Source organism: Delphinapterus leucas, chromosome 9, assembly GCF_059928025.1.
Source record: "Delphinapterus leucas isolate spDelLeu-1000000601 "Yukka" chromosome 9, BTC_Dleu_Yukka2, whole genome shotgun sequence".
Lineage (NCBI taxonomy): Eukaryota > Metazoa > Chordata > Mammalia > Artiodactyla > Monodontidae > Delphinapterus > Delphinapterus leucas.
In genome coordinates, this window is record NC_143137.1 from 27,902,200 (window position 1) to 27,916,250 (window position 14,051).

The window sequence follows — 14,051 nt, forward strand, 5'->3', positions numbered from 1 at the left end:
GAGAGGACTGGGGCCCAGAGAGCCCAGGGTTTGAGATTTGCAAGTCAAGACTAATAGATGCGGCATCAGATCAGTATTTTCTCTATTCCTCAAAGTCCATTTTTTAATATTTCCATTTTAGCAAATTCATCCTGATATTATCAACCAGGAAAAACATCTCTTCCATCACTGATTTCCCACACTCCTTGATCAGTAGCTTCCTGGTGGCAATTCTATTCTGTTTTAAATGTTGTTTTTACTGTTTTCTGTATGAAATGTGAACTCCTGGAAGGCCACTACTTCTGCAGCTACAGAATAGCTTTCAGTAGTGCTTGCTGTACAGTAGGTGTAGAAAAAACATAGAGTTAGTAAAGTAATTGTGGGCCATTCAGTCAACATTGTTCAGAGCCTATGTCTTAGTGTCCTTTTATGAAGAATTTAACAAATCTTCGAAAGGGTAAGGTTGATGATGTGTAGGCCTGTGGTGGCCATTTTCCATTGCTTATGTTTGAGAAGCCAGACAGCCTCTTCTAGAAGAAATGAATAGAGACTTCTATAAAGAAGATTCTCCTAGAGCCATGGTTCTTTACCTCTTTTGAGTTAACCACCCCTTTGGGTAAGCTATGAAATTCAAACAATTCCTCAAGGAGAAAAGTGCATATCTCTCCAAATTTTGCTCCCAACTTGAATGGTTCAGACTCCTGAAGGTCCAGGTTAAGAACTTCATAGCCAAGAGAATTCTGAATTTGGAAACAGCAATCCCTGTGTAATGAACAGGCGGAAAATAAAAGTACTGAATATTTGTCAAGACATTGAAATATTTTGATAATTAAAGTGATAAAATGTTCTGTATAATAGATACTCAAGGCATTGCAGAGAATAAAGATATGTTTAGGCATCTGTTATGGTCAGGGTTGAATGACCCTCTTTGAAAGACGTGGAAAACATTCTGTGCCAGGAAAGAATATCTGTGAAGTATAAGTAATCTATTGTCATATAAAGTGTTGTAATCAGGAATTTAAAGTAAAAGAAAATGAAATTAAAAGATGTCCTTGTGGAGTGAGGACTTGTCTCTGGCCTCTACCACCAACTCCATGGTCCCCAAATTATCCCCATTGTCTTTATCTCACAGCCCAAATCAGGCACTAGAAATGGATACATCATCAACATTTTAAAGTCTGATGTCCCACATCTATTAAACCATCCATATGGGCTTTTTTCTACTTTTTTTTTTTTTTCTTGAGGGGAAGGAGGAGAGGAGGTAGTGTGCAAAACCAAGTTTTCAGAAAAGAAAAGATTATTTTCACCATAATGATGTATACAACTGTATTGACAAAGTGAAATGCACTTCAAGTGGCTAGAGATACACTACACCACGCAAAAAAAGAGCCTTGGCCAAGGAGTAAGAGTACCTGGATTTGGTCTGCCTTCAACTATGTGATTCTGGGTTTCACTACATAACTCTAATTGGATTGGTCGTGGGCTGTGAAAGAAAGAGAGAGGTCAAAGATGAGACCTAGGCTTTGGGCTTGAACAAATGGTAAATATGTGTGCCATTTATGTGACATGGCATTACTCACGGAAGGAGTGACTGAGGTGGGGAAATGGCAATCAGAATTCCATTTGGGGCATGTTAAATGCAATGTGCCTTGTCTTCATGCAGGTTGAAATGGTAGGTAGGCAGTTGAAAATAACAGACTGGCCCTCTGGTGAGAGGTTGGAGCTATAAATACATACTTGGGAGTTATCAGTGAATAGATGCTGTTTATGGCCATGCACTTTGAGGAAAGCACCTAGGCAGTGAACGTGTAGATTAAAGAGGTCTGTGGCCCCAATCCATTGTTTATAAATGTTAATCTCTTGTGCATGGGAGCACATCTCCAATTTAATAATGGAAATTAAAATCTATTTGCCTTATTAAATTTATTTTTAAACATTCTGAAAATGAGGTACATTGTATAAAACTAACCAACTGGGGATTGGGTGGAGGAAGTGGGTGTGGTGATAAAAGGGCAACATATGGTGTTAAAACTGTTCAGTGTCTTGACTGTGGTGACTGAGTGAACCTAGACAGATAATAAATTGTATAGAAATCCATACAAATGAGTGTGCATAAAACTAAGGAAACTGGAATAGGATGGATGACTGTATCAGTATTCTGGTTGTACATGATGGTCTAGTTTTGTAAGATGTTACCATTGAGGGAAACTGGGCGGTGTACAATGGATATCTCTCAATTATTTCTTACAACTGCATGTGAAACTGCAGTTATCTCAACTGAGGAGTCAACCTTTAAGAAAGCATTCATAATCCTAAAGATGCTACCAGAAAACTACTAGAGCTAATCAGTGAATTTCGTAAAGTAGCAGGATACAAAATTAATGCACAGAAATCTCTTGCCTTCCTATACACTAATGATGAAAAATCTGAAAGTGAAATTAAGAAAACACTCCCATTTCCCATTGCAACAAAAAGAATAAAATATCTAGCAATAAACCTAAGGAGACAAAAGACCTGTATGCAGAAAACTATAAGACACTGATGAAAGAAATTAAAGGTGATACAAACAGATGGAGAGATATACCATGTTCTTGGATTAGAAGAATCAACAGTGTGTAAATGACTATACTACCCAAAGCAATCTACAGATTCAGTGCGATCCCTATCAAACTACCAGTGGCATTTTTCACAGAACTAGAACAAAAAATTTCACAATTTGTATGGAAACACAGAAGACCCCAAATAGCCAAAGCAATCTTGAGAAAGAAAAACACAGCTGGAGGAATCAGGCTCCCTGACCTCAGACTATACTACAAAGCTACAGTAATCAAGACAGTATGGTACTGGCACAAAAACAGAAATATGGATCAGTGGAACAGGATAGAAAGCCCAGAGATAAACCCACGCACATATGGTCACCTTATCTTTGATAAAGGAGGTGAGAATATACAATGGAGAAAAGACAGCCTCTTCAGTAAATGGTGCTGGGAAAACTGGACAGCTACATGTAAAAGAATGAAATTAGAACACTCCCTAACACCATACACAAAAATAAACTCAAAGTGGATTAAAGACCTAAATATAAGGCCAGGCACTATCAAACTCTTAAAGGAAAACATAGGCAGAACACTCTACGACATAAATCACAGCAAGATCCTTTTTGACCCACCTCCTAGAGGAATGGAAATAAAAACAAAAATAAATGGGACCTAATGAAACTTAAAAGCTTTTGCACAGCAAAGGAAACCATAAACAAGATGGAAATACAACCCTCAGAATGGGAGAAAATATTTGCAAACGAAGCAACTGACAAAGGATTAATCTCTAAAATTTACAAGCAGCTCATGCAGCTCAATATCAAAAAAACAAACAACCCAATCCAAAAGTGGGCAGAAGACCTAAATAGACATTTCTCCAGAGAAGATATACAGATTGCCAACAAACACATGAAAGAATGCGCAACATCATTAATCATTAGAGAAATGCAAATCAAAACTACAATGAGATATCATCTCACACCAGTCAGAATGGCCATCATCAAAAAATCTAGAAACAATAAATGCTGGAGAGGGTGTGGAGAAAAGGAAACACTCTTGCACTGCTGGTGGGAATGTAAATTGATACAGCCACTATGGAGAACAGTATGGAGGTTCCTTAAAAAACTAAAAATAGAACTACCATACGACCCAGCAATCCCACTACTGGGCATATACCCTGAGAAAACCATAATTCAAAAAGAGTCATGTACCAAAATGTTCATTGCAGCTCTATTTACAATAGCCAGGACATGGAAGCAACCTAAGTGTCCATCATTGGATGAGTGAATAAAGAAGATGTGGCACATATATACAATGAAATATTACTCAGCCATAAAAAGAAACGAAATTGAGTTATTTGTAGTGAGGTGGATGGACCCAGAATCTGTCATACAAAGTGAAGTAAGTCAGAAAGAGAAAGACAAATACTGTATGCTAACACATATATATGGAATCTTAAAAAAAAAAAAAATTCATGAAGAACCTAGGGGCAAGACGGGAATAAAGACACAGACCTACTAGAGAATGGACTTGAGGATATGGGGCGGGGGAAGGCTAAGCTGGGATAAAGTGAGAGAGTGGACATATATGGACATATATACACTACCAAACGTAAAATTGATAGCTAGTGGGAAGCAGCCGCATAGCACCGGGAGGTCAGCTCGGTGCTTTGTGACCACCTAGAGAGGTGGGATAGGGAGGGTGGGAGGCAGGGAGACGCAAGAGGGAGGAGATCTGGGGATATATGTATATGTATAGCTGATTCACTTTGTTATAAAGCAGAAACTAACACACCATTGTAAAGCAATTATACTCCAATAAAGATGTTTTAAAAAAAAAGCATTCATAAAAATTATATGAACTTTCAACTGTGTTTGAGTTTCGTAATACTCAAAAGAAAACAAAACATATGGCACATGGAATGGTAAACTAAAATTCTTACTTATAGTTAACCAGCTGATTTACCTCCTTGAATTCTGTCTAGCATTACATAAAACAAAGACAACCAGTAAAAAGTTCTATTGGTTGTCTTTATTATATTAGCTTTTCCTCTTTTTTTTGTAAACACGTTTGGGAGTATGCTTTTCTAGTTTCACAGAAACGGCACTGTAGTCATCAGTCACATTTCAGGCTCTGATTGCTATTAACGGACAGTTCAGTACAGTAATGCTCTGCTTTTCTTTGTCTATATGTTTTCAGACAAATGCAGTTAAGACATTAATATTCTTTTAAAGTAGTAGAAAACTGAGAAAGAAAACACTTGCAGACTGCAGAAGTGACTCAAACAATTCCATTTAAAGTTAAATAAGAACTGTTAATATGAAGATACAAATAGTTAAAGATGTTAAATAATATTTTGTGGTGAAATATGAAGGAGAATTTTTAAGGTTTTAAGATGTTAAATGCTATTTCTTGGTGGAACTGTAACTCTTCACTGCAAGTAACCATTTTATTTTTTGTGGAAAAATATTTATCAGCATTTAAGCAAAATGAGAAGATACCCATATTACGTTTACTGTATTTGAGGTATTGTAGTTAGGGTTCTTACACATAATTTTTGTTTTTAGGACCTTGATTTCGGTTACCTGGAATAGGCATTTACCATCTATTTTTTTCCTTAATAATTTTGTTAGTTTTTAATGTAAGTCATTTTGACTTCAGATGCAGTGAACAGAGAGACTTGCTTCTGTTTGATTTTGAATATGAATCAATTAAAATAAAAAGTGTATTTCATTTTGAGATGACATAGCAACTCCTTTATGACAAGGATTTAGTTTAAGAAAATCTTGGCTATTTAAAAACTTGTTTTTAAATAAACTTGATTTTTTTATATAAACTTGGGAACATTTTTTGGAAAGGTGACCTTAGATCTGTTAAACAAACAGATAGATGGATTGATATAGAGGGACAGGTAGACTTCCTTATGTCCCTCTTAACCTGTTTGTGATGGAGACAGGCACAGTGACCTTTCCGAAGTCCTGCTTAAAACCTCACAGTGAAATCCCAGTGCTATAGGAACCAATTCCAACCTCCCTAATTTGCCTGCGAAGAGTAGGCTTATAAGGTAGTCCCACCTCTCTCTCCAGCCCCATCTCTCATGAACCTTCCCTTCTTCCCCCTCTCCCCCCATTCCATTCCCTTCCCCAAACCACTGTCTGCTCTCACCTCCAGACATTTGGTGCCCTCTTACTGGAGCACCTACCCTTCTTCTTGACCCTTCGTATACATCCTGACACCACCATCCTACTGACCTGCTTTGCCCCTACTCATCTTTTTCAGAATTTTTCTTATTAAGGCTATTTTTTTAAATGTAACATGGTAAATTTGTAGTTCTTCAGCAAATGGACAAGTTAATCTGTATTCTCCTGGGTGTTTAATGTTGTACTCAGTACTAATCCAATTTTTAGATGGACTTTTACTAAAGCATGGTTGTATTGTGTGGTCTAGGCTTCTTAATGAGGGAAGTGGGAGAGGGGAAGGAATTAAAGAGAACCATTGGCCTTGTTCACATCTGTAACCCACCCAGTGCAGCCCACACTGTGCATGGCCCATAGGACTGCCTCGATTTAAGAGGTCTTAATGAACTAATACAGGGAGATAGAAGGAATCATGAGGAAAAGTTAAAAGAGGTTATAGAAAAAGTTAAGGATTATGTCAGTGGAGAAGTTAAAGTAATATTCCATGTAGGTGGAAATATCTATAAAAATGAGGATAGCATGCTAAGCTTTCAATCAAATTTAGATTAAGAGAATAGAATTCTAACGTGGTGCCGGTCTGTGAAGGGATTTCTTGGCAGTATGAGCCTGTTGGTACTAGAATGAGGAGCATATGAAGACCTAAATGGTAGAAGGTATAGCAATCAATCAAATAGTGCCTTGATAGTTTAGCACAAGTAAAAACTTATTATAAAAATGAAGGAAATATTTTTTCAAAGATCAAGGAAAAAAGTGAAACATTACTCAGTATCTCACTATCCAGAAATGCATTCTGGGAATTTGATAGAACAAAGCAAGAGATTTATCTATTTTGAACTATTTAGGACTGACCTTAATGAAGGCAGAAGGATGGCCTGAATAAACTTAATGACAGCTTAATGCATCCTCAAGGAAACAAGGACTTCTTGGTTTAGCTCTGTTGTGGACAGGTTGGGCAAAGAATTATTATAATTAGATTTTTTGGTAAGCTGAGCTGTTAACCTTAGAGATTTATTACCTTTTTTGTGTGCAAAACACAATGAAAAGTGCCCAAGAAATTTAATTAGAGTGTCGATCTAATTAAACAACTTTCTGTGTTCTCAGTAGGTAGTTGAGAGAATTTATAAAGTTTTTTCAGAGTCATTTTGTCTTTGCTTTAATCTGTAGGTCACTGCCATTAAGTAATCATGTATGTGTGATTTCTGTTTTGTTTTTAAGTTGGATAATGCAGATGAACAAGCAGCCCAGATCAGAAGGGAACTTGATGGTCGTTTGCAATTGGCAGAGAAAATGGCAAAGGTAAATTGTTAACTTTGATATACTGTACCACATTTCTTTCTGTACTTAGATTTCTGTGAGCTGAAAGAGTTTTGTATAGATAAAGCCAGAATAATTTTATTTTCTCACGCATACCTCTTAAGCCCAGGTACCTGAATGCATATTATCTAAAATGGAGCACATTATCTATTTTACATATCCATCCTTATATAAGATGTTTAAATTCAGTGATAACTTTTTTTTTTTTTTTTTTTTTTTTTTTTTGTGTGATACGCGGGCCTCTCACTGCTGTGGCCTCTCCCGTTGCGGAGCACAGGCTCTGGACGCGCAGGCTCAGCGGCCATGGCTCACGGGCCCAGCCGCTCCGCGGTATATGGGATCTTCCTGGACCGGGGCATGAACCCATGTCCCCTGCATCGGCAGGCAGACCCTCAACCACTGCGCCACCAGGGAAGCCCCAGTGATAACTTTTGTAGATTATTCTTAAAGCAATGCCTGAATTTCTCAAACTGCCAGACTTAGAAGAATTTTAATACTGCACTAAGCATAATATAATCAGAGAGAAAACCATCCTGCCTGCAGAATCATACAGTATATTCCGAAGTATCTAGCACAGTGCTTGGCACACAGTGGTGTCAACTAATATTTGAATGGATGAAAAATATAATTTGAAGTTTCTAGTACAGCGTCTCATAGGGCATATTGAATACAATATTTTGTTTACTTTTATTTATACAATCATTGTGTGAACAGAAATAGATTTCAAACAAAAGCCATGAGTTTCTTTTTACTTCTGAGGACTCTTTGTCTAAATCATTCTCTAGTAAATTGATGCATTAATTTACTTCAGTGGTAAAAATAAAATTTTAGTCTCTTAAAATAGACTTGAGGTTATAATGCTGTTGATCTGAGAATAAGATTTTTTTCCTTTTGCTAAATGAAAAACGTGAGTATTTGATAGACTCTCCCTCCCTCCCTCTGTGTCTGTCTCTGTCCCTGTCTCTCTGAAGAATCCTCTCTGTTGGGGATTTTTCTTCATTTAAAAAACTTTAGGCATAACATGTATATAGCAAAGTGCACAGATCTTAAGTTTACAGCTTGATGAGTGTGTATGCGCCCTGTATTAACCACCTCCCAAATCAAGATAGTGAACTTTTCCAGCACTTTAAGGAGATATATCCCATACTGCATGTGACTATTGAAGTTTTGTGTTTTTCAAAGAAAAATGTATTTATGAATATGTAAGTTTTAAGACTAGTACTGTGTTTATCTAAATGTGTATGAAATTTAAAAGTAGCCAAGTTGTTGAGAAATAGATATAAATAGAAATACATAGAAAATTGAGAGAAATTGGGTAACAGAGATGACCGTAAGTTGTGAGAACCAAGCCAAGGGCAGAGGGTGAAAAGACAACACACCTTGTTACCACCCTCTGGAGAGGTACTACATCATTCTAGAGATTCAGATGTGGAATTCATAGGCTAGGAATCAAGTATTAGCCTGAGGCTTTTGGAAGCTTTAGGGAGAGAAATGCATTCCCCAGAATGCTAACCTGAGTTGGAAGCTGTCTGTGTCTGGAAGGGCACTGCTCTTCTTGAAGCCCTGAGGCTAAGAGAGAATCCAGAGAGATGTGCCTGACAGTGTGGGCAGGACTCTGGACCTGTGATCAGCATTTCTCAGTTGCCTACTTGTATTTAGATTGTACCTGAGCTGTACACACTGTCATTAAGTTGAACTTCTTCAAGGGCCTGGCTGAATATGTGATAGTTTAGATGAATTTCTAGAGGGTTACAGAACAGGATGGAAAGCCTTGGGTGTGTCCCCGAGCTCATGTCTGTGGGAGAGGATGTGTGGTGTGTGTGTAACCTCTGGACTGAGTGAGAGGAGCAGGGTCAGTGATGCACATACAGCAGCTTCTCTTTGCGGGGACCTTGATGATTTCATCAGAAGTGCTGATAAAGTAGAAAAAGCGTGGAGACAGGTGTCTGGGAACTGACTATACTGCTGAACTGAATGAATAAGCGTTTTCAGAACTCTAATGGAAAACTGATGAATTCATAAAAGTGCTAACAAAAGATCAAGATGAAAATAAATTAATTACGTGGGACTGAGTGAACTGATGAGGATGATTATAATTTTTGTGACTTTCTGTTCGAATTAAAAAAAAAAAAAGCCCACAAGGACTCAGAGGCAAAAAATATACAAATCAAATTCACTTAAAGGAGCTGTTACAGTGGAGGATTCCTGGACTGAATGTCAATATTATGACACAGCGTGAGTGTGTTTCGTGTTTGGTCATCGCAATCACTGTTGCTTTTGTTGTGGTCATCCATTTACAATGCTTGCTGTCAGTAAAAATAAAATACAGTGTGTGTGTGTGTGTGTGTGTGTGTGTGTGTGTGGAAAAAGAAAAAGCGTGGAGAAGGAAGGAATTGAAGCTGATGGGATTGGAACAACAACAACAGCAAAAAAAACACCCCAAAATATAATGCCTTTTGGTAAATATATTGACAGAGCAGATAGAGCATGTTTAATTGCCTTCTACTTCAGTTTCACCAAATTTAAGCCACCTTCACAAAATATAAGGCTAAATATAACTTACTGACCTTGTTGTCTTAGATCTCTACAATAATCCTGTGAATCCACAAGGGCAGATGATATAATGAATTTATTTTATAGTCAAGGAGACTGAGGTTTAGGGAAGATTACTTAACAAATCAGAAGACCTCAAACGCTGGTCTTTGGACTCCAGAGCTTAGGTTTGCTCTCTTAGGCCCTGACCTCTTCAGTCTCATAAATCCAGAAGTGTGGTTTATTCATAGTTTATAGTTTGCAGTCAACTATTAGTAACACCTGTCATGCTTTACAACACAGTATAATAACACTGAAGCCACAGGGCAGAAGTCTGTTTCAAGGGATGTAAATATTGACTTTAATATTTTAGCCAAGGCATAATAGGAAGTAGTAGGAGAAAAAAATGGGGGTGGACTGGGCCAGAAAGACCTGTGGGCCAGGTTCATGATTGCTGTTTCCTCGATATAGGCAACTTATTTAACCTTTTGGAGCCTGAATTTTGCTATTCATAAATTCAATGAATAAATATTTCTTGAACACCTGTTAAGATAACCAGGCACTATTTTAGGTACTTGGGATACATCCAGACAAATGTAGTTCTCTTAGGATAAAACCAGACAAAAATATTCCTGCCATGCCCTCAGGGAGCTTACATTTTATTTGGGAGAGACTTACAGTAATTACTGTAACTGAATTATGGAAGGTGAACATTTGCTACTTAGAAAATAAAGCAGAGAAGGTGGAATCGGGAATGTGGGAGGGAAGGAGAGTGTTGAAAATTTCCAGTCAAGTGGTCAGGGTAGGCCAGTTCTTGGCAGTACTATCTTTCTAGTACATCAGGGTCAGAAACTTGGAATCATCTTTGACTCCTTTTCTCCTCATGCCAAATTTATCAGGAAATCCATTTCTATCTATCTTCAAAGTATATTTCCACGATCTGACAGTTGTCACCGTGTTCATCCTACCCTCTGATCCATGCTTCATCTACTGGAAAGTTAAGAACTCTTACAGTGACTAAAGTTGAATAATGGAAATTTTGTGGAGCAAATTTTTTTTAATGTATATAGTGCGTGAGGGCTGCTTATGGGCTAAGCTGTACAGAGGACTAAATTAGAACGTTGAAACTGTGGTTTATAGGAACAACTCACAGGTAAACTACAGAATAACCCTATTTCTGATGCTGTTCTAATTTAAAAGATCAAATTTAATATGTACATTAGTTGTACAGTTGGTTTTGTTTCCAAGAAAGAGGCAACATAAGCAGGCTAAATAAAATTTATGAAATATTATCGACAAACCTTAAAGCTTTAAAAGAGAGTTGTTGGGGTTTTTTTCCCCAGAGAGAAAAAGAAAATCTAGTATAGTCTATTTCCTGAAAAGTTTGAAAATGCTGATGAAACAGTCAATTTGGGTGATTCCTGCCAGTCTCCTCCTTGAAAAATGATAATGACTGAAGTGTTTTTAATGAAAGCTAAGTAAGAATAGATTTTTTTTCATGTGCTAATGCTAAGTTTTCCATTAAAAAACGCCTTAAAAATTTGGAGAAAATAACTGGTACATCCAAACTTTCAAACATGTGATATGTTTGCCTTTTGCTTTGCTAAAATGTTTCTAATGTTAAAACTAGTCTGAAGGGCATTTGAAAAGTAGGTGTTTTTAGGCAAAGTTAAAATAAGATTCAAGTATTAGATATAAAAGTGGTTAAAAAAAAATCCAGTGGTTAATTTCCAACAGGGATTTAAACTATAACCATTGGATTATCTTAGTCACCAGACACACATTATTTATATCTGTACCACACAAAATTCTACAAAGTAACGTGTGACTTCACTTGTAAACAGGATCTTTAATCAATGTAAACGGTAAATTGAACTAGGTACATTTCCCCCACATGGTCCTTGGATGGCCTTTGCTCACATATGACGTTGGAAGGACCTGTTCCCTCACCTTTTTGCCTTATATCTGAGTTTTGGATGCTTTTTATGACAGCTTTTAAAATTAGTCCACAAATGTAAAAATGTTTTTATGCTTTATTTTATCTTTTTCCTCTTTTGCATGTATTGAAAAACTATCCAAAACATTATTCCCTGCATCCCCAAAGGAAACCAAGTTATTATATAACTGAGTAGTTATGTGTTTTTCCTGATGATGCAAACTTACTGTGTGGGAATGTTGCTTCAAGCTATAGAGGAATATTAAAAGGATACTTAAGAATCTTCCTTGGGAAAGTTAATTATGGATGTAGATATTTAATCTCTCTGTGATATAAATACGCAATTTTAACATTGATTATATGTAAATTTTTAAAAAGAAATATGTCAAGGTTATATTGGGGGAAAAGAAAAACAGGTGGTCCAGGACTCTGGGACTGATTCATGAGGTGGTGCCAGATGCTCCTTTCCAGCCCATGAACAAACTGGTGCAAGTGAGTCAGACCAGGGGTAGGTTGATGAATGCATTGTGGATGTATTCCATTCACCCTGGAGATGGGGATTTCTTAGGTAACAGTTTGAATGGTGCCAAAGGAAATGGTAGTAAAGGCATTGATTTTTCTGGAACATTAGGCAGTCATTCATTTGAATGATGGCAGCTTGAGGCTGTCATCCCCCAGCCAGTTTTATACCGCTGTCATTACATTACATCGCATTTCCCATCATAAAGCTGTATACCCTCTACCTTTCAGAGAGAAGACCTAAGTGCCAGGCTGTCAGAGGTTAAAGAAAGAGCCAAGAGTATGAGGAAACCTCACTTGCTATTTGTGGGAATGTAAATGGGTATAACCTTCTCGAAGGGCAATTTGGCAATAGCTGTTAATATCTATCTAAGTGTCAATACTTGGAATGTCCTTTTAACTGAGTGAAGGAAGCAGAAGTCTGATTGCAGAGGTCTGAGGACTGAATGGCAACACTCATGTAATTTGGGAAGAAAATTGAATCTCCTAATATTATTACTTTTTCATGTACAGCTTTTATCATAAATTTACATTAGGCTTTAAACTTAATTTTTTCTAAACCTTTACTAAAAAACTGAATTTATGGCAATAAGGGATCTTGATACATTTGTATGACATGAAAGTTAACTAATTTTAGAAGTATGGCCATATTTCTATTTCATAGTAAAGGTTTTTCAATTTGAATGCCTAACACATCAGTGGTATGAAAGAGAGATACTGTTAAAATGTTTGTTTCTTAACAGTCAGAGCAGTATATACTGAACATTCTTCTTATAGACCAGTTGTTCCAAGTATTTCAAAGATATCAGTGGCTAATTAAGATTCATCTATACACTAAAACTTTTTACATGTATGTTTTTTAGAGTTGGTTTTTCCCTTAAATAAATACCATATCAAAAATAAAGTTAAGCTGAAAATGTATATCATGTGATTCCTTTTTTATGATAATGATCCTCCATAAGGTAGATAAGGTACAGTTAAATATAATCAAAATTGCCTAAGCCTGAGGCTTTTAAAGCCTAGCGACTAAAGTATCATTGAGCATCACAATTTCTAAGACAGTCGAGTATATATCCATAATATAATCTTTTACGATAAAATTGAAATATGACTTGTGTAACATTATTATTTTAAAAATTATTTTCAAGGAAAGAAAATTCCCCAGATTTATAGCAAAAGAGATGGAGAATATGTATATAGAAGAGTTGCGGTCTTCAGTGAATTTGCTAATGGCCAATTTGGAGAGTCTTCCAGTTTCGAAAGGTGGTCCAGAATTTAAATTACAAAAATTAAAACGTTCGCAGAATTCTGCCTTTTTGGACATAGGAGATGAGAATGAGATTCAGCTGTCAAAGTCCGACGTGGTGCTGTCATTCACCTTAGAGGTAAGTGGCTTTATCCCGCGTTTGCTTCCGGCAGTGTAAATGAGGCTACAGGGTCATTTCCGCTGACCTTGGTGGTAACGTTTCAAATTTAAAGCAATGTAATATATTTTGAAGAAGTTAAATTATTCTTCATTTGCTAGACAATCAGAGTGTGAATGCAAATTAACGCAAATTGTCCTTTAAACATAACAGTGGTGTTAGGATTAAATAATAAAATAATACAAGTTTTGAGGCAAGTGTTCTTGGCGCCACCTAGGCTGGTGGAAATTTATTGGTAGAGTAAGCACTGAAACATGCTTGAGTGGAAATAGGATTTAAACACATAATTGAATTCTCTGTAATTTGGAAACTCCTTTCAAGCTTTTGGTTATTCTTGTTTTTAATCTGCTTTAACTACGAGATCATCTTTCTAGAATCAAATCGCATAAACCAGCTGTAATGTACAGTATTGGGTACTATAGATGATGAGAAGTAAAGACTTCTTCCTTTCTAGGATTTGCCGTTTCATTACAGGTACAGTAAATATCATTAAAAAGAAACGAGAATAAATGTTGTGCATTTAAAATTGTGTTCCCCAAGACTTCAGAGTTTCATCCCTTTTATACAGATCACTGGAAACCAAAGACATTGATCCCTGACCCCTTCTACTGCT

The 14,051-nt window shown here is 36.7% G+C and overlaps 1 protein-coding gene across 2 annotated transcripts in view; it reads left to right on the forward strand.

The window, feature by feature from the left end:
- Positions 1-14,051, forward strand: part of CADPS2 (calcium dependent secretion activator 2) — a 497,272-nt gene that overhangs the window by 178,817 nt on the left and 304,404 nt on the right. For both annotated transcript variants that reach the window (XM_022582192.3, XM_022582255.3), the window contains exons 4-5: positions 6,929-7,009; positions 13,163-13,399. In XM_022582192.3, coding sequence (XP_022437900.2) covers positions 6,929-7,009; positions 13,163-13,399 — 318 coding nt within the window. The remainder of the gene's footprint in view (positions 1-6,928; positions 7,010-13,162; positions 13,400-14,051) is intronic.